The following is a 21,705-nucleotide window of genomic DNA, read 5'->3' on the forward strand; positions in this document are numbered from 1 at the left end:
TTTTTTTGAAATGCGAATATTGAGTGAAATCTATTGAGCTGTTCAGCTGATTGTGGAGACTGGTTCTTAACCAACTTAGCATGGATAAGCCAGAGAGTAGAATCCCTTTCTCAGATTTCACTGTATAACATATACATGTATGGCAAATATTGGTGAACATAGGAAAAGCCTCATGTAGGTTGGATGTTCTAATTTGTGCTTGTGTTGGATTTTTTCAACTATTGATTATTTTCTACCTGTTGCAAATTAGTGTGAAAACTAAAAAGGGTTGAGTAAGTAGTTTCTTCAAAGAAGTTAAACAAGTGTAAACTTCCAAAAACAGTGTAACTTATGCTCAAGATGAAGGTAGAAAAATCCAAGAGCAGGAAGGAAGGAAGATAACCATTTGTTGCACAAAGCACGGTGTGATTACCCACCCACATAGAAGTTTTTGCATTTTAATAAACAAATTCAAATTTGACTTTTTAAAGAAATACTTTTGTAAAAAGCTTTTTACGTTTATCAACATCAGAACATTTTTTTGAGTTTTGAACTTATACATAATTGCTTTAATGATTTTTATACTTTTTGAATAGATCCTTAATTTCTTCTGTGAATGAACAAAGATATACAAAATAGAAGTAGTAAAGAGGAATAGTAGTGAATGCAAATAGGACTAGAAAAAAAGAAGTTACTAGAACAGAGAAAAGCCAAAAAAAAATTGATCTGTGAATTGTGTTGTATTTTTTTTTATAAGCAGGACAACTTATGTTTGCCAACAAAAAATTTAATTAATATAGCAAAAGACTACTTCTATACTCAGAGGTTCTGGCAGTCTATAAAACTATCCCCAACATTCCTGTGGGATGTATAATTCAATTAGTTTATGTAAAGCTCACTAATAAATCATCCTATATACATCCAGCTGGAAAACATACAGGAAAATAAGTTGTTTTCTCACAATTCCTTGTGGATTTCTGAATTTACATTCTGTCAAGGCAACTGCAGTAACTGCAGGAAATCTAAGTGCCCTTGGATATCCCTAAAAAAATCAAACTGTCTAAAGTTAAAGTAACTATGAGAATAAATTCCCTTTTAAAACACTGGCTTTAGCTGGACTATTTCAGTCCAGCAGCAAAATAAAACTCCTTTGGGATATAGGCAAAAACTAGGTTTATGTGCTCAAGGGCAAAACCACATTTTTGCACTAACTAAATACTAATTTGCTGGTAGTTTTCATGGATTTAATTTGATTATTTTTTGCAGTGACTTTCTCGAAGGAAATTGCTATTATGTGTACAAATAAACATTCCTGTATGCTTTTATTTGCAATGATATGTGTTAATTGATAACCAGAGAGTTATGATTTATCAAGAAATATTTTATGAAGGAAAATAAGGTCCATATGCTTTGGTTAATATATTTATTTTGTCCAGTATTATTCTACTAGTTGGCCTTTTTTCACTATGATAGGTCCTGCTGTAAAAACTGAGAAGAAAGTCTAAAAAATATGGCTGAAAACGTGCTTTAAAATTTTAATAAAGGAATGAATAGGAAGCACTTAAATCTGTTGCATTTCTTAGAAAAAATATATTTGAATTTCTCCAAAATTAATGAGTAAGGACTAGTTTCAGAAGTATGAACAGAAATGAAAGCATCTCTATAGAAACAAAAAATTGACTGAAATCTGAGGTCGTTGTGTAACAGACGTTAAAAACATCTATCACTCTTTCTAATTTCCAGACAGTTTCTTGTACTTGCAATAAACATGAATGAATAAATAAAGTGCTTTAAAGGTGTCATCAATCCATTGTTATTTGTCTCCTCAGGAATGTGAATCCGTTCCCTGCATTAATGGAGGTTCTTGTCAAGATTTGGTTAATGAATTTGCTTGTATCTGCCTGACTGGATACACTGGCAAGTTCTGTGAACTTGATATTGACGTTTGCAGCGAGCCTGCACTCAGCTCAGTACTCTGTCACAATGGTGGTGTATGTGTTGATGGGCCTGGAAGAACTTTTCATTGCAGGTTAGTAAGAATACTGTCGTTTACTACATATGTAGTTAAGAGACATTCATTTGCTAAGGTTTCAGAGCGATGTTGCTGTATGCATTATGCGAACTTAATTGGATTTGATAACACTTAAGGACATATTAGAAATGTTATTAAAAAATCAGAGTTAATTATTGCAATTTTCTGATGTAGCCTCATATCACTTTAGACATTTTTGAACTCTGAGCAAAAACCATCATTTTTCAATATTGACGCTGCAAGTATTTAGAAAAAAAAATCAAAATCCTTCACATTAGTGTTCTAGTCCTTTTCAGAATGTGGAAACATATAGCATAAACAGAACTTAATAATTTAAAACCCATGTTTATAGATGCGTATATACTCTTGTATTTTGTATTCAGGTATTAATTTAGACAGCAGGTAGTTTATGCATTATGTTTGCAAAAGCTTGTATCCAAAGAAATCTCTTCTGGTCCAAGGTTATCATACTCTGGATACTGAAGGCTTCTGACTATACATGTGTAATCTTATAGCTTATGTAACTGTAGTATAGTAAAACTCCCTTAATATACTCAATAGATTTTACATATTATTCTCTGTATCTAATAAATGCATTAACTCTGAATTGTTATCTAGATCTCTAATCAATCTGCAGAAATATCAAATACTAAGAAAGTATTTTATTAGCTCATGTAATAATGTAGCAGAAATATTTTCCCTATATAATTATGTGCAGTATACAGATTTTGATTTATGTACAGTAGTGAAGCTTAAGGTAGTTGTTTTATTTTAAAAAAATAGATGGTGATGTAGAGACAAGAATAATCGTTATTGGATCTATCAATTTATAACTTCATAATATACTTTCAGAGATGAATTATAGAATAGTTTGAGTTGGAAGGAACCTTTAAGATCATCTAGTTCCAACCCCCCAGCTATAGTCAGGGACACCTCCCTCTAGACCAGGTTGCTCAAAGCCCCATCCAGCCTGGCCTTGAATGCCTGCAGGGTGGAGGCATCTACAACCTTGCTAAAAAACATGTTCCAATGTCTCAACACCCTCACAGTCAAGAATTTCTTCCTAATATCTAGTTTAAATCTACCCTCTTTCAATTTAAAACCATTTCCCCTTGTCCTGTCACTACATGCACTTATAAGAAGTCCCTTCTCAGCTTTCCTGTAGGCCCCCTCAGGTACTGTAAGGTAGCTATATGGTCCCCCCATAAGCCTTCTTGTTTCAAGGCTGAAGAGCCCCAGCTCTGTTAGCCTGTCCTTGTAGGGGAGGCGCTCCAGCCCTCTGATCAATTTTTTGACCCTTCTCTGCACCCTCTCCAACAGCTCCATTTCCTTCTTGTGTTGGGTGTCACTGAACTGGCTGCAGTACTACAGGTGGGGTCTCATGGTAGCAGAGTAGAGGGGCAGAATCATCTCAGTAGAACTGCTGGTCACAATTCTGTTGATACAATTCAGGATACAGTTGGTGTTCTGGGCTGCAAGTGCATATTGCCATCTCATGTTGAGACTTTCATCAACTGACATCCCCAAATCTTTCTCCTCAGGGCTGCACTAAAGCCATTTTCCACCCTACCTCTATCTGTGCTTGGAATTGCCCCAACCCAGGTGCAGGACCTTGCACTTGGCCTTGTTGAACTTGGGCTCACCTCTAAAGCCCATCCAGGTCCCTTGTGATGTCATGTCAACTGCACCACTCAGCTTGGTGTTTTCTGCAAACTTGCTGAGAGTGCACTAGATCCCACTGTCCACGTTGTCTACAAAGATGTTAAATAACACTGGTCCCAGTACTGATCCCTGAGGAATGCCACTAATCACTGTTCTCCACTTGGACATTGAGCCATTGACTGCAATTCTGAGTGCGACCATCCAACCACTTCTTTATCTAGCGATTGGTCCATTCATCAAATCCATTTTCCTCCAGTTTTGTGTCCAGAACATCATGCGGGGCAGTGTCAAATGCTTTGCACAAGTCCAAGTAGATGTCAGTTGATCTTTCTTCATCCACTGAGCTGTAGCTCCATCATAAAAGGCCTGTAAGAAATACTGAAGTAATGCTTTGCATCCTCATCAAACTCACCATGCTACTGAAACGAAACTAAGGTTGAAATGTCATTTTCAAGTAATTCTGTATTTTTCAATTCTCCTAGTAAACATAAGAAGCTAGTGGAAATACGTTTTAGTGTATTATATACAATGCTGTTAGAAATATGTTTTTTTTTTCTCTCAGATATATGGACATGTGTTAGTATTTGGTAACTGTCGAAGTGTTCTGAAGTTTGATTCAAAACCCCTTCTAAAATCTTTAGTTGTTATTAGGTGAGGTTAGAAGTCCTGTGCTATTAACATAAGTAGCTGTCTACTCCTTTTGACAGAATTACTGTAAGGATTACATCTTTTAAGGGAGAAATCAATAAGGGGAAAATGTTCCAATATAAATGGTTGAAGTGATGATGTTGAATGCAAAATTGAAGAGAACTGTTGCTAACTTTTAACATTCTAGATGTTATATTACTTTATATCCTAGTTAATCTATTTAATTTATATTCTTACAATTGGGTGGGGTTTTGTTCTAAACTAATCAGGTGCTGCTTTCCTTCTCTCTTCTTTTAGCTATGCTGAGGATTCCCTGGTTATTTGCCATATTCTTTTGTTTTAAATCTGAAACAAATTTTAAATTCCACTGTATTCAGACAAGGAAGTCACTGATTCTAAAATGGCACAAGAAAAAGTAAAAGGTCTTGATTCACCTATTTGGAATCCCTTCTTAGCATGATAAAACCAATAGTGAACAGCTAATAATATTTTCATATTAAAAAACAAATTTATTTCTCCTAACCTGTGGCTCAATTTCCACTTGTATTCCTTTGCGTCCTTGCATTAGAAGTTGTGAAATTTCATTAGTATTCAACATAATTAGCACAACAAATGGCCCATGGACTTCCAGGACTTACTGGTTGTCTCGCTACAATTTATAGGAGGGAGATGAGGTTCTTTTAATATTATATACTCGGCGTGAGATTAAGAAACAACGGTTCAAATGTTGGTCCGACCAGTTTATTATAAATCTTAATTAGGGAGATGGGGAAGGGAAGGACGGACATTATTATGAATTAGGGTAATAGAGAAGGGAAGGAGGGCGATAGAAAAGATAGGAAAGAAGAAGCAAGGAGTCTTTGTAGGCAGCAAGAGGGAGATAGTCACCACCATGGATCCAGCGTGGTTCGTAGGTCAGTCACTGATCTTCAGTAGTGGTGGGTCGTCGGGCATTGTTGTTCTGTTGACTACAACGACCGCAGCGGCAATAACGACGATGGTGACCATGGCGATGATGGTCCCTTTTCAATGCTTTCAAGTCGAGTAGCTGCCCTTGGCGTGACAACTCAAATCCAAAGTGGTTGAGTCAGCTCTCCTCGGAGTGGCAGCTTCTGGCTCTGGGATCTCAGCAGAAACTCCTTTGTTCCCACTTTCCGGGCCTTGCCAGCAGATAAGAGGGAGCAGAGATGCCCATCTGCATCCTGTTTTTCACAGGACACGATGGTATCATTCCCCAGTTTTCTCATACCAAGCTGGAGTTATTTAGTCACAGGCCAAATCTTCCACCAGTAAGCACTCTCTTCCCGAGGCAAGCAGCTCTGGAGGAAGGGGCTTTCAAATGTTCCCAAAGTGATGTTGATTGTCACACGGTAGCACCCATCATTTGGCTCCTCAACAAATCAATAAGTCTTGTCACAAGAAATACCTCAGGAAGCTTTGAGCCAAAAAAAACAAAGAAGGATTCTCACACTGGTTTTTTAGTTTAACTAAATATTTGCATAATTTTCCAGAATCTCAGCTGGAAAAGATTCATAATCATACAAGAAAAGAAAAAAATTAGGAGTATGGCTTGTTAAAGAATCAGTTTATCAGGATAATAAATAACTGACCTTGGACCTGATGTAAGTTTTCTGAACACAACTTGTGTGCAAACTGGAGGATAGAACTGGTACAGAGGGTAGAACAGAAGAGTAATTGAAAAATAAGGGAGGGAAAAACAGCTTTTACTTTGGCAGAATGCCACAAACATCCAAACAAATGGGGAATCCTAGCACTGACAGCTGTTACACACTCCAAAGGAATGGACATGAGGAAAGACAAAAATCCTATGTTTTAGAGTCCCTTTATTTTGAGGATCTGCTATGGAATGCATGTGCTGTTTTGTTTGGCAAAAGAAAATAGCAGGTAATGAAGAGAGTTCAGTAATGGATAAGTGTCAGATTGCTTTAACTGTGAGCAGTGCTGCAAGCTTCAGCTGTGATGTATGGGATACTTTACCCAGTGGTATTGTTAATGGTCCAAGTTTTCTTGACTTATGTGGGAATCAATTACATGAACAACCCTACAGGCTTCTTCCTGAAATGAATATGAAAAATACCCTCTGGGATAGCCCTTGAATTGTGTATTATGTGAAATATCTTTCTGTCTTTAAACACGTTGTTTAAAATTAAAACAACTCATTGAAAATGAGAGAGGAGCTGGGAGCTGTAATTCAGTTCCGTCCTGGGCAGACTGCCACTGAATCAGGGCTTTAGGAAAGCCATCACCAACTGAAAGGCCCACCTTCCTTGTTTTTTTTTGAGCTTTTGTTAAAGGAACTGTCTACAACAAGAATTAATACCATATAATTTAGCTAATTAGTAAAAAAGCTATCATGAGGCCTAGAGGGGCTTTCAGAAGACAATCCAACCCAATCTACATGTGGTTGGTATAATGAATAATAAGAATTCTGAGAACTTTTCATAGTGTTTTGCAAGTAGTTTAAGGAAAATAATCTGTTACATATGAAATAATCAGATTTCATTTTTCATTGTATTAGAACCATAGCTGGTTCTTCCTCACTTCAACAAATTTTGGTACCAAGAATATTTGATGTGTTTGCTTTTGGATTTAAAAAGTGGGAAAAAAATCTCCCCTTCCCACTCATGCATGCATACAGCTTTTTTCAAGTGTGCCTTTCAGGCCCTTCCTACTGACTAGCTTCAGAGATTGTGCTATCTTGACAACCTGCTTCCGACCTGACCAAATGAAAATAATGTCAACAGCTTTGTGACAGATGTGATCTTAGATGAAATCATTGAATATTGTTGCTTCATTGTACTTTTCCAGCAAATTGTAGCATATTGGGGTTTTTTTAATGTCTTTGTTAGGCAAAGCAAAATAATTTTTTATATCAATGTCTTTCATCATCCACTCCAAATATTTTTTTTGGCTGAATATTTAGACCAAATTTGTTGGTCTTAAAAGCGTATATGGTAACAAATAAATCTTACCCTATTTTTGGTCCATAAATGGAAATCAATGTATTTTAAGTCTTCTTTCTTGAGTATATTCGAGTTCATTATTTGGTTAAAACTGAAACTATTTTGATGTCATCTTTCAGATATTAGTTTATGCTCATGAAAAAAAATTCTTTAACTTGAATTTTGTATTCTAGGAGCACCTAAGAATAAATATTTGATCAATGCAACACCTGATGAACACAATGCCAGGTTTTTTTTCCAGCTCATGAGATTTTAGTAAGGAAAAAATGTGAAATAGGAGTAGATTCTTCTACATTTCCTCTGAATTAAGTGGAATTATTTTTAAATGTTTATTTTTATATTTACTACTCTCTATTTGAGACTACGAAGTGATTATAATAGATGCAGTAAGTAGTGCAAGACTGGATACTTCTCTTTATACTTCACATATATGTGAGAAAAGGTGCAAGGATCTTCAGCCTGTATTTAATCAAACATTTACTAGTATTTATAAAATATTATAACCCAAGATTACTTAAACACAAACTGAAAGGAACAAATAATTTTGTCAAAAACATTCACAGTATATAAGTTAGTCTTGGTACATCTTGTCAAAATCTTTATATCATTCAGATATCTTGAAGTGGTACAAATTATGCGGGAAAATAAGATTAAATCTGTATAATTTAGCCTAACTTCTGACTTTCCTGAGGATAAGTATATGGGGCTACTGAATCACGGCTTGAACCTCTGATTAATCACCTGAGGTGAGCAATGAGTCAGCTACGGGAGCACAGGTGAAGGCAATTCACCTGTGCTGCAGGAAGGGGTGGAGCCTGGCTCCACCTCTCCTAGACCCATTTAAGAGCTGACTGCCAGTAAGGGAGGATCTCTCTGGAGATCTGCTCCACTAGATTCTATTTTGCGAGCCCAGGATAGGGTGAGTGTCTTTCTTTTCCTACTCCAATATAATTACATTAGCGAAGCTCCTGGGTATACTATACCATCTGTATATTCATTGATTGTGCAATGAGGAAATCGAACTATGATGCAGTGTATCGTACAAAACTGAATTCAGATATCAACGAAGAAATGTTCACAAAACCTGTAAATAACTGACTTTTTTTTTTTTTCTCCTTGAGATTATTCACGTGATAGAATCCAGAAGAGCCTTTAATTTTCTTTGTGTAACATCTCTTGCCTTTTGTTTCTATCAGGAAAATCAAATTGCTCTTGAAAACATTTGCATTACGTTAGTGTATATATTTTCTTAAAGTTGAACATGTAGAGTATTTAATTAAAAACAAAGACTGTCCTTCAATCTTATTGTGCTTATGGAAAGCTGGTAAAAATAAACAGAGATCAGTACTTAATATTCCTGTATTTAACTGATAAGGAAGCAGAGTTCTAATTTGAGAATATTTTCTTTCTCATTCTCATGTATTTTAATTTGTTTGATCAGTGTAAGTAAGGTGTCCCATTGAAGCACCAGGTCCAAGGTGCCTCTGCAGATCTCCAGGGTAGAGAATAAAACAATTCAACTATATGAGCAGAAGACTGAAAGACTTTTTAATCTTAGTTCTAGCATGTGACCTGCTAGAAATGGTAGAATAGAATGATTTGTCTTAGAGTATATATGCGGTAAATAAATAGATTGTTAGTATGAAGCAGATAATTTCTGGGGGGAGTTTTGGAGTGCAGAGTCTTGCAGGACAATATGTACCTAGGTTTCTGTATCCTAGAAACCTCAGCTATTTAATTATGTCATGGTATACAGAAGGATCTTGATCTCTGTGATAGAGATCATCAAATTGTGACAGTTTGATAAGTTAATCTACTTAAATTGAAAGATATTAGAAATTACAAATCACGTAAAGTTCACTTTTGAAGAAATATTACTTCACATGTTGGCAGACACAGTTTGTATTAATGAGGCTTTGAGTGTCTCTGTAAGAAATTGTTCTCAGCAAATTGTAATAGTCTAGCCAGAAGCTAACAAATGCGTTTATTGCTGTGCTGCTGGAGTCCATCTTGAAAAAGTAAGTGGAAATTTGGCCTGCATCAATGATAGAAAACATTCCTAACACTTTCAGCTATTGCTGCCAAGAATATGCATTGCATTATCACTTCCTTTACAACTAGAACTGGATGATAAAGTAAAATGTGATGCCATCTAACATGTTTTGGATTTTTTTAGTATAAACTTAATTTACCAGTGCTTCAGCCCCAAAGGAAATAGAAGTTGTTCCTTAAAACTGTTCATGGCTGCTCTACTTCCAGTCTTAAAACAGTAGCTTCCTACTTCTGTAAGTACTGTAAATATATGTACAGTACTCTCTTTCTTGGTCTCCTCTGTATGAAAACAGTTGCCATTCAATTTATATGCAAATAATGCATGATTTGCTAATTTCATATTAGATTCCTCAGCTCTTTCACAGAATTGTTGGGGTTAGAAGGGACCTCTGGAGGTCATCTAGTCCAATTCCCCTGCTAAAGCAATTTCACTACATTAGGTTGCACAGGAAGGCATCCATATGGGTCTTGACAATCCAGAGAAGGAGACTCTGCCACTTCACTGGTTAGCTTGTTCCAGTGCTTTATCATACTCAAAGTAATTAAAATTTTCTCATGTTCGTATGGAACTTTCTATGTTACAGTTTGTGCCCATTGCCACTTGTTCTGTCCCTGGTCACTACTGAAAAACGCCTGACCCCATCCAATTGACTCCCACTCTTTATATATGTATAAGCACTGATAAGATCCCTCCCTTACTGTCTTCTCCAGGCTGAACATTCCCACGTCTCTCAGCCTTTCCTCGTAAGAGAAATGCTCCAGGCCCATAATAATCTTTGTGGCTCATCGATGGAGTCTCTCTAAAAGTTCCTGTCTTGAACTGGACACAGTTATCCATATGCGTGGTCTCACCAGGGTAGAGTAGAGCTGCAGGATCACCTCCTTCATCCTGCTGGCTTCTATTTTGTGAGCCTTGCTCTTTCTAAATTTATTTCCCTCCTTACTGGAATGTGGAAGAGGAGAATGAAGAGCTGATTCCAAGCCAACCTGACATTTCTTTTGTGTGCCACTGCCATATTTTTCCATATCCCTTGTTTTCAGGCTAATGATTCCTGGCTTTCCCTTAACCTTAGTTGTTAAGCTATCCCAAATTTCTGTTTACTGCCCTTTATCAGACCCTTTTAATTTCTATTTTACGTTCCTTGACGTGTGGAGTCAAGAACACAATATCCAAGGTATGGGACAATCTGTGATTCATACAATAGCAAAATGTTTTCTTTCTCCATCTCTATTCCTTCCCCAGTAATATCTTGCATTTGTTTGATGCTGGGAAGAAAGTAAACAGGTGTTTTAGTTTTACTCCTAAGTTGACTGATCACTAAACTGTAGCTTCCATGCAGAATGGTTAGATAAAGTTGGTCTACAAATATGTTCATGAACTACTCCAATGTTTAATTATCTTATCATAAATATGTGAGTATATGTATATATAAGATTTTTCATTACTTTGCACTATATTTAATCAGTCTGTACTGTGAGACAATGAGCATAAGTCATTATGTTAATGACAATTTCTATGTATTTTTCTAACTTTTATGGATATATAGCCATGTTCCGTACATACATGCAACACATTCATGAAGAGAACAAGTATACTATTGTCTTTCTTTGCTACATGCTAATAAATAGTTAACTTTGAATTTAATAAACTGCATATGCAAACTGGTAGATGCCCTTAACATTTTCAACTGTAAGCAGAACTGTAATCATAATTAAAATGTGTAACTAATTCAAAAAATCATTCTCCAAGTAAAATATCATCATGAGTGGTTTTAGAAACAGTTTGTGAAAATGTTGTCAAAAGGAAACTTTGGCTCACCTAAGTTGCATACTTTCTACTGTTTTGAATGATATATGCTTTATTGTACCTTTACTTATACAGATTGGATCAAACTGATATATTGCTCTTTTGTATGAGATTGCAAGTAAAGGAATATATCATAGCTGTGAAGAGGCATCACATCCATTTTAGAAATGTTTCTTCTATGCTAGCAGTTTTACCAGAAAGTCAAAATCATATGAATCAGAAGTAGTATTTAAAAAAGATTGTGTCTAAGAATGTTTAGTATGTACAACATGTCTGATGGAATAGCTGCTATAGCTGTGTTTTCTAGTGCTTTAAAATACAGAAAAATAAGTATTGTCACTCAAGTGGATATCTATGTTGATTCTCAGTGTTAGATCAGGCTAATTAATTTATGTACAGAAGCATTTAGCCAATTAAACAGGAAAACCATAATAGGAATATTTGAAAATACTAAGAAGCTGTAAAAGTGGAACATAAAGGAAGGCAAGCCTTTAAGAAACATATTCCAGATATGGCTTCTGGTTTTTGAGCTTATTTTTCAAATACATACATGTTCTGTCTTGCTGCACTTTACTAGTAATATTTTAAATTGTAGTACTTCATCTGGTTAAAATTGCCATTTTAAGTTCTTAAATTCATCAGTAAATTATACTCTGCTGAAAGGCTAGCATTGTCTACAGTAACACAAACAATGGTATCTGGAAATGAAGCACTCAAAATTAATAGGAGAAAAACAACTTAAGAGCATAACAAATCTAGTACAGATCATCCAGTTTTCCAGTCTTGGAATAAAACCATTTTACATCTTATATATGAATGATATTGCCAATTGACGTATTCTGGTGGTTTTTTCTTTTGTTTTATTTGTTTCTGGTTTTTAAAAAGCAAACCTTCTAAAAATTAAATGCCTGGAAGACACAGGATACCTATTTTTTGTTTTATTTTCATTTTCTTTCTTGTTTTTCTTCTTTAAAGATTTTTTTCTGACGTCATGTAATGAAAGCTATTATACGAAGAGCTATACATTCGCCCATTATACAAAATGCAGTGACTGAGCAGTTGGGAATGTGCCTGTAAAACAATATTTCAGTATTTTTCTAGCCTCACACAAAATATTTAATTCAGTGTTGCTCAAAGTATGCATTCCCAGATAAAATCTAACACCTACCACAAGATTTAAACAGATGTAAGATACGGCTTATTCAGAATTCCATGTAGAATATTCTGTCAATCTGCAGAAGTTGTTCGCGCAAAACTTCTGATGCTTCTTGCTGTTACTGTCTCCAAAATTTGTGGCACGTATGGCATTCCTCTTTTTTTCTTGTTCTTTCTGAAATATATGTTCTGAGTGCGTATACACAAATGGCACGCATCATGCTAATGGTGATTTTTTTCACTCTAGTAGTAACTGTTGACAAATTCAGCAACAAAGTTATATTTTTGATAATACTTTAAAAAGATTTTCATATTTCGATATAATATTTGGATTTGCTATTTTGTAGAGTCTTTATAGAATTCTGCTGGAAAAAAAACACAAATTCTGTCATCAAACTAATAACAGAATTCAAAAAGATGGAACAGAATCATATACTACTGCTATGTATGTCTGTCTGGATAGCAGTAGTAGTTATGACAAGTCTGTCTTTAGAATATACATGTGCATTTGTGTTATTTGAAATAAGCGTGATCCTGAAAGGATCATGCTGTTTAGTATAGACTGCAAACGTACCATTATCTATCTCAGATGGCATTTCTGATAGATTTGCAAAAATAGTGTATCTATTTGTAACAAATTCCCAAATACATTCTGCTGATACCACCAAATAGGAGCAGCATCTTTACAAAATAAATTTGCTCTTTGCTAAATCTTCCGAAACTACTGTATTTGTTCTAATTTAAACAACCATTTTACTGCTACTCATATATTAAAAAATATACAGGGTATTGATTTCTATGACAAAATGTGACATAAAATGGGTTCCTACTTGAATTTGTCTAAATATCATGAAATGTCTATAACTGAAATAAAATATCCTTTCTGTACTTGATTTTACACTAGATGCTTCATTTTTTTTTTCCTGAGGGTTTCATACTGAAATACTAATTTTCAGTTTTACAGGCCACAGTTAGTGTCCAGTGTTCATTTCACAAAGTTTCCATGCATCTGCACTAGAAAAATAATACTAACAGGATCTAATCTCAGTGGGTTATTTTTTTTCCTCTAAAGTTACTGTAGTATGGCAGCAGGTAATGGCCACTATGGTCCCCCAAATTGATTCTTTTTCTGCTGCTATGGAAGTAATTTTATATAGGAAACACTAATGCTAGGAAACAGTCAAACGTTTGTAAAATATTATTCCTCAGATTTTGTGCTGTTAAAACTTTGTTTTGTGTTGTCCCTATCACTTTCGGTAGCTCTGTCTAATTCAGTGTGTAGTTCTTTTGACTAGATATTATGTTAGGAAATTTGGGGAGAGAAGGTGGTAAAGTTTCATCTTGTTCTTTTTTCTTCTGCTGTAACCAGACTTCCAAGGAATGCCAGAACTCAGTAGAAAAACAAGATTATTTTTTTTCCCCAACTTCTTGTTTACTACTACATATAGTTCTCAGTTCAGTGGTCAGATAAAGTGGTTACATGAAGCATAAGGTTAAGGCCTTTCCCAAAGATTATTTTAAAAAAAGTTACATTAAATATGGATATATCTTTATTTCATAAAACTTATAAGCTTTCTAAGCCTTTATTTATGCCTAACATTTAGCTAATATGTGATAAATCTGATCTGTAATAGTGTTGTATATGTCATATATGCTTGCTATGTATTCCTCAACTCTTGAATTACTTCAAGAACAGAAAATAACAGTATTTTAGAGATTAAAATAAAAGTTATAGAGTTGGAGTCCTTTCCTCTACTGTCCAGCTTATCTCCAAAGACCTCATTAGAGTGGCAGTGAAAGGTCTACACCTAAAGGTCTCATAAACTGGGGAAAATAACCATAGAATCATAGAAATTTTGGCTTGAAGGAACCTTATGCTTTATATTGGTGTATTGTCAGTGTTGGATCAAGTCATGGCTTTGTCCAGCCAAATCTTGAAAGTTTTCAAATAAGAGAACTCCACAGTCTCTTTGAAAATATTTTTCTAATAATCAGTTTGAACATTCCTACTCACAGTCTTTGACTTCTGGCCATTCTTGTATTCTGACATTAACCAAATAGAATTTGTCTTCACCATCTTTGTAACACTCCAAGTTGCATGCTGTTATTAGATCATTTACTGTCCACATTTTCATAAGATTAAACAAGATAATTCTTTCAACATACCCATTGAGGTCATGTCGTCTGTACGCCTGAGTATTTTTATATTTTCTGGTTACTTAACTGAAGGGAGCCAGGGGGTGTGTTTCTGTGTATGCAAATCTAAACAGTATTCCAGATGCAGTCACATCATTGCCAAGCAGAAGGGTTGTTAACCACCCGGGGTCTGCTGACCCTGTTGCATCTAATAGAAGTCAGTGTGGAGATTGTCACATCTGCAGGAGAAAGTACTATTGCCTCATGCAAATTGGCTCTATTATAACCCCCAGTTTATACTTTTCAATAGCACTGCTACTTAGTTGGGTCTACCCTATACCGTGAATTTACACAGCCTTGATGACAGAGCTTTGCACTCCTCCTCACTTTCCTTCATGAGTCTTCTGTCTACAGATTCATGGATTCTGCAGATGGTAATATAATCAAGATGGCTGAGAGTACCTTAGATGTTCCACTCATTATTAGCCATTAACTAGATACCAAGCCACTGTTTAATTTTCTGTAAGCCTGACAGTCTAGCTACTTTTCAAGTCACCTAACAGTGGTCATCTAGTTCAGATTTTCTCAGCTTAAAAATGAGGATACTGTGAAGAACAGTGTCAAAATCCTTGCTGTAGTCAAAAATCCAAATAGAATCCAAACAGAATCACAGAATCCAAACAGGTTAGTCAAGCAGTATTTGCTCATGGTAAATAAATGTTGAATGCTTCTGATCAACTTCCTGTCATTTCTGTGTTTGGAAATGGATTCCAAAAGGCTATGCCCATGGCCTTTTAGAGATTGAGATGCGACTGATTGATCTGTAGTGCCCAGTCTTCCCTCTTGATTTTTTTTTTAAAGATAAACTTAATGTTAATCTCTCTCAAATTGTTAGATGGCCTAAAGTCATTGTTCATTAACACCACTAATGTTTATGTTGCTGGGAGTAAAACAGCCATGTCTTTTCCTGAAAAATTAGCATTTCTTAATTTACTATGGGTGCCTGACTACCAATATCATTACAACAGATAAATATCTGTTTTTATTGATGACTCCATCATTTACAGCAAGAAGTTGGAAACTTCAGGTAAACTTGTTTTTTAAATGGCAGTCTTTTTAACTTTAGCAATAACACTTTTGTGTGGTAATAAATCATTTTTCTTTTAACAGCTGGGCAGTCCATACACCTGTGCCCTCTTGGTTAGCAGCTGTCCAATGCTAAGTGAAGACTTTTCATTCCAGTTGGTGATGGTGGTATGCTGCCTGACAAAAATGGACATTTCATTAGGTCAAGCTATCTTTGCAGTCATGGGAAATTTTTCCTACAAGTCCCTGTTAAAGATGTCCTTGTCATTCTGAAGTTTTGCAACCACTGCTTGTCTTGCCAGATTTCTTTTCTTCCTACACAGTTCTAAATGCAAGCATCAGTACAGGCTAGGGAACTTGCTGGAGATTAGCTCTGCAGAGATGGACCTGGGGGTCCAGGTGGACAACAGGTTCACCATTGGTCAGCAGTGTGTCCTTGCAGCCAAAGGTGTCCTGAGGTGCATTAAAAAGAGCATGGCCAAGGTGATCTTCTCCCTCTGCTCTTCCATAAGGCTACATTTAGAATACTGTGTCCAGTTCTGGGTTCCTTATTTGGAAATGGACAGGGATCTCCTAGAAGGAATCCAGTGGAGGGCCTAGTAAGTAATAAAATAATAAAGGGCCTCCTTTATGAGGAAAGGTTGATTGACCTGGGCCTGTTCAGCAAATGAATGAAGCCAGGCTCTTTTCAGTGGTGTGTACTGATAGGACAAGGAGCAGTGGCCTAAAACTTGAACACACAGGAAGTCCCATAATAACGTGCAGAGGAACTTCTTTATGGTAAGGTTGACAGAGCACTGGATCAGGTTACCCAGAGAGGTTGTGGAGTCTCCTTCTCTAGAGATTTTCAAAACTTGTCTGGATGCCTTCCTGTGCATGCGACCTCCTGTAAGGTATCTGCTTTAGCAGAGGGGCTGGACTTGGTAATGTTTTTAAGTTCCTTCCAACTTCTGCAATTCCTTGATTCTTTGATACTTTCATTAATTTTGGAAAAAGACTGATTCTGAATGATGTTGCTCCAAGGAAAATCTTCCAGAATCAGCTGTTTAGCTGTTCTGCCTCCTTCATGTTCAAATTCTAATTCTTCTCCAGATCTGCCTTCCTCAGCTAATATGCGTAACGTTGCAGACTATGTGGAAGTTTAATTTCCCATGGGAGAAGACCTGGGTGGGTCATTACTAAATGTCAGTACAAATATTTTATCAATAGAGTAGTAAAGTCAGTAATATGACTCTTGTCTGGTAGTTCGGGAATAAATGTAGCCATACTGTATAGTGAATGGCAATCAGTAGGAGAGATATGATAACAATGTCATATCATCTTAGTGCATATGATAGTTTATTATCAGTGCTGTTGTTGTTTTGTAGTCAAACTGAGATGAACTGAGTAGTCTATATAATTTTTAGTGGCCTCCAATTTATATTCTGTTCTCTGAACTTGTGCTTTAATTAGAGCTGAATAAATAGAGTAGAACATAGAGTTAAATAAATTAACATTTGCTGCTGTAAAGTCATCTTTTTTTCCTCTTAGGTTGATGTACTGAAAGAAGAGCCCTAAAAGTAAATTCAGTGCTTCCTATTTCCAAGGGTCTTTGGGGTATTAAGTTGTATATGTGAATGACTGAAATAGAACAATAGCCAGATTTGGTGACAGGGGAATACGGGACCTAAATATCTTTCCAGGTCTTGTTCTCAGTGATAGAATTTATGCTGAAACATACAATAACCAGTTACATCATTTATTTCAAGTATTATCATGTTGACAGTTCATTTGTTTTTGTTTCTTATCTGTGGATGCTTTCTGAAAAGTGCTGATAGAATTTGCAGTGGTTAGACTATTTCTCACTTTCTTTCAAGGAAAAAGCTGTGTTTCTGCCTGAGGGGGGGGGAAAAAGAGGAAAAGTCAATGTTAATGGCACTGGCCAAACTTCTTCATCACATAATTGTGGAAGGTGTGCAAAATCAGAAACTGAAGTAAAAGAAAGACAAGCCCAGATCACTAATAAGATGAGTGTACTAAGAGATGCTTACAAGTATGAGTCTTTTCAGAGGCCCAAAATAGCATGTGTGATGCATATAACTGAGAATATTTGGAAATTGAGAGCAAAGTTGAATGCATGGTTTGCTTTCAAATGAGAATGAATGCAGCTCCAAGAAGCTCAGCATGATGTTTCCTTTATACTTGGAGCCAACTGCTTCAAAACAATAAAGAAAATCCTCTCCAAGCCACATCTATCTTTCAAATACAAGAGCAACAATATCTGGTAGTGAGTGGAAGAATCCTGAGCACGCTTTTATTACATATAACATGCAATCAATACTACTTTTTAAGTAATATCTACCTATTTTTAAAGTCTGTAGATTTGTCTTAATTATGAACTTTTTTTTCCAGTTCAGATATTTTTCCCTCAAGCAAAATGGACCTAAATGATTCTTGCAGAATTTCCCATTAGTTTAATTTTGTACTTTTCTCAAAATAGCATCAATCAAGAGGACAGACTTTCTTGAATACACTTTTTGAAGGTTTACAAGCATGGATCAATCATATTATTGTAAAAGGCATCAAAGTGTGAATTTCAGCCAAGATAAGCATTGTTGAATTCTGGATACTTCTCAGAAAGCATTTTGCATTTCTCTGATTAGACTCATTCTGCATTCAGTTCACAGTTCTCTCATGTGTTACCTTACCATTTACTACTTATATTTCATTAACTTGGGTTTTTTATTCACTGAATTTTCTAGAGGCAGCTCTTAGAAGTTATTAAACATATTCCACATTCTGAACCTTTTAACTGATGAGTCACAGCCTAATCTGGAAGTGAGAGTACTGAAATCAATAAAACTAGGGGAGATACTAAGGGAGTTTGATGTTCAATGTAAAATGTGGTAGAATCAGTCTTTTGAGACTTAGGTGATAAATACAGACAAATCAAATCTTGCAACTAATCCAAACTTGTAAAAAAAAATAGTAAGAAAATGTGTAAGAAAATATATCTCACAACCAAGGTTTGAGTTTGCAAGTTGGTGTGAATAGTATATAGGAATGGTGCTAGAATGCCATCATATGTCATTATAGAAACAGCTGCAGGTTTGATGCCTGCTGGGGGCCTGGGCCTAAGATATTTTAGAGGGACTACCAAAGCTGATCCTCTGGCAACTATCCTCTCCTGTTACTCCACATGCTTTTACTCCACACAAAAATTACACTTCCAGGGGAAACCTAAGCAGTATTAAAAGTAATTACAGAGCTCTAAGGGGAGCAATCAAGGGCATAGAAGCCCAGGTTGTGGTGTTCTTCATCCCCCTATTCTGATGGATGGATGTGAGAAAAGGGTCTTTAATAATACAGATCAATACTTGGCTTCAGAGCTAGTGTTGGCAGTGGGGTTTGGACTTCTATGACCATATGACCCTGCCTGCAGATCAGCATCTGCTTCAAGAAGATGGGAGCCACCTTACTCAGCAAGTCAAAAGCATTTTTGCCAATAGGGTGGCTGTGGGAGAACAGTTAGGTTATGGCTCGAACTGGTGATTGAGCACCTGCAGAAGGGGTGCTGCTGGCCTAGGGAGCACAGGCAAATTGCTTGCACCAATGCTCTCCACATGACCAGAAGGGGTAGACTAAGGGTGGAGCTATCCTAGACTCATATAAAGGCCAGCCTCTGGGAGGAGGTTTCTTGGATTTAGGCCGCTTCTTGAGAAGGAGCGTGTTGTGTAGTCAGAGAGCCCCTTCACCAGTTGGGTGAGTTTGAGTTCAATTTTTTTTTCTGTGTATGACTTATTAGCTTATCTATGCTTACTTTCCCTGTTATTGCTAAGAATCTGTCTTAAGCAATTTTTCTTCTATGTGGAATAGGTGGCTGATTTCATAAGGAGGGTTCCATAAAATTGTTTAGTTTAGAAAAGACCTTTATGGTAACCTTATCTAACTGTCCACCTATCATCAATGCTTACCCACTAAACCATGTTCCTAAGTACTATGTCTGTTCTTTCGTTAAATGTTTTCAGTAATGTTGACTCTACTGTTTCTCTGGGTAACCTGTTCCGGTGCCTTATCGCTTATCCTGTGAAGAAATTCATCCTAAGATCTGATCTGAACATTCTCTAGTGCAACTTAAGGCTGTTCCATCTTGTCCAATTGCTAGTTACCTAGATGAAGAGACCAGCCCTATCTCACCACAACCTCCTTTTAGGTTGTTGTAGAAAGCAATAAGGTCTCCCTTGAGAGAGGTAAACATCACAAAAGAAACAAGAGTAGGGCTTAAGCAGGATCACCTCCAGCACATAAACAAAGAAGTGTTTACAAGGTACCATTGTGAACAAATGCATCAAACTCTTACTAGGAACTGAACATTCTGATGTGCCTCCTTAAAGTGTCTGTATACTAATGCATTAAATAATTAAAGCGAGGATAGGGTGAGGTATCGTTGTACTGGGGTTGTACTACAGGTTGCATGACTAAATAGTACAAAAAAGTGGGACTCTTTGTAACATACGTGACTGTTGGATGAAAAGGAGTGCCTTCACAGGTTCTGTAGGGACAACACAGGACTTATGCAATCCAGGAGGTTCCTGAAATGCATTTGTAATAACTTCCTTCCTCAAGTAACAGAGGAGGTCATGAGAAGAGGTGCTCTGCTGAACCTTACGCTCACCAGTAACAAACAATGCTTGTTGACAGTGGCAAGGCTGAAGACAGCCTTAGCTGCAGTGATCATGAGATGATGAGCCCAAGAAAGCTAGTTAATATTAAAGGATTGCCTCCTCCAGGAGGTGAGCTCATGAGTGATGCATCCCAACAAAGAGAAAGTCAGGCAGAACTTCTTGGATGCCAACATGGGATGAACAAGGGGCACCTGGCCCCCTCTGTGAATACAGAGACAATATCCAAGAATCCAGGGATGAAGATAGGAAAGTTAAAGCCCAAGTGGAATTGAATTTGATCAAGGATGTCAAGAGCAACAAGAAGAGCTCCTGCAATTACGTCAGTGACGAAAGGAAGACTAAGAAAAATATTAATTCATACCAGAGTGAAGCAGGGGACCTGATAACAGGGAAAACAGATAAATTTGATGTACTGAATGCCTTTTATACCTCAGACTTCACTAGAAAGACTCTTCTTCAGGGGATCTGGTTCTTCTAGACAAGTTAAAAGACTGGAAATGAGAAGACTGACCCTTGGTTGAATAGGATCAAGTCACAGACTACTAAAGCAAACTGATTTTCATGAAATTTTCATGAACTTAAATGTTGTATAGTTGTTTTTTCAGTTTAGCTCCCTACACAAAAAAAGCATAGTAAATTCACTAATTTTTCAATTAACTGTTTGAATCTTTGTTTTAATTACACAGGAGTTGATATTGTGATCTTTAGCATGACAGTACTTATATGTCTATGTACCAATGATATATATTTTATATTTTTTTGCAGTATTTCATGGTTGTAGAGATGAATTGCAGAACCAGCAAGACTGCAGCAAGCTTGCTTGTACAATAATGCCAATAAACCCCTCTACAGAGAGATGTCTACCTTAAAAGAATATAGTTCTCTACCATAATTAAACTGCCTTCTTAGATGGCAAAACCCATATCACTACCAGGAATCATCCTCTTGTATGAATCATATCTGCCCAGAGGTTTTTGTCTTCATAGTTGTGTTAGATGGAAATGTGATTTATTTTTTTTTTTTTTTTTTCCCCAGATTCACTGCATCTGTGCTAGCAAAACATTAAAAGTTCAGCCCCAGTCATTTTGCTTTTCTCCTCGGGAAAAGAAAAATTGGCAGTCTGACAAAATCTTAACTATGTTTTTTTTAGGAGCTAGGTTCACACTGCTGCCAAAACAAGATCTGCAGTAGCATTCACTCCCTTGGAGTTAGCAGAACAATTTTATCAGCTGAGAAAAGAGATGCCTGTATGTTACTGTCTGCAGACCTGGCATAAAGAAGAGTTCCTTGAGAATTCAGAAAGATGTGACTATGAGATGGGGGAGTCTAAACAGACTCCTTTTATAGTTGTTTGGATGTAGTTTCAGTAGCACAACTCTCTGGAAATACTTTATCTAGGTGATAGCATGTAACAAGTAATCTAGTACTTGGCTAGTACCTAGCTAGAAGTGTGGAAATGCATGTAGGTAATGCAAAAGTCTGGAAGTTCAAGACATACAC

General features: G+C 36.4%; 1 protein-coding gene across 1 annotated transcript in view; it reads left to right on the plus strand.

Moving 5' to 3' along the window:
- Nucleotides 1–21,705, plus strand: part of LOC104909954 (protein eyes shut homolog) — a 190,944-nt gene that overhangs the window by 79,803 nt on the left and 89,436 nt on the right. The window contains exon 4 of the mRNA XM_031552251.1: nt 1,809–2,008. Within this exon, the coding sequence (XP_031408111.1) occupies nt 1,809–2,008 (200 nt within the window). The remainder of the gene's footprint in view (nt 1–1,808; nt 2,009–21,705) is intronic.

The sequence above is a fragment of the Meleagris gallopavo genome, chromosome 2 (genome assembly GCF_000146605.3).
Source record: "Meleagris gallopavo isolate NT-WF06-2002-E0010 breed Aviagen turkey brand Nicholas breeding stock chromosome 2, Turkey_5.1, whole genome shotgun sequence".
Lineage (NCBI taxonomy): Eukaryota > Metazoa > Chordata > Aves > Galliformes > Phasianidae > Meleagris > Meleagris gallopavo.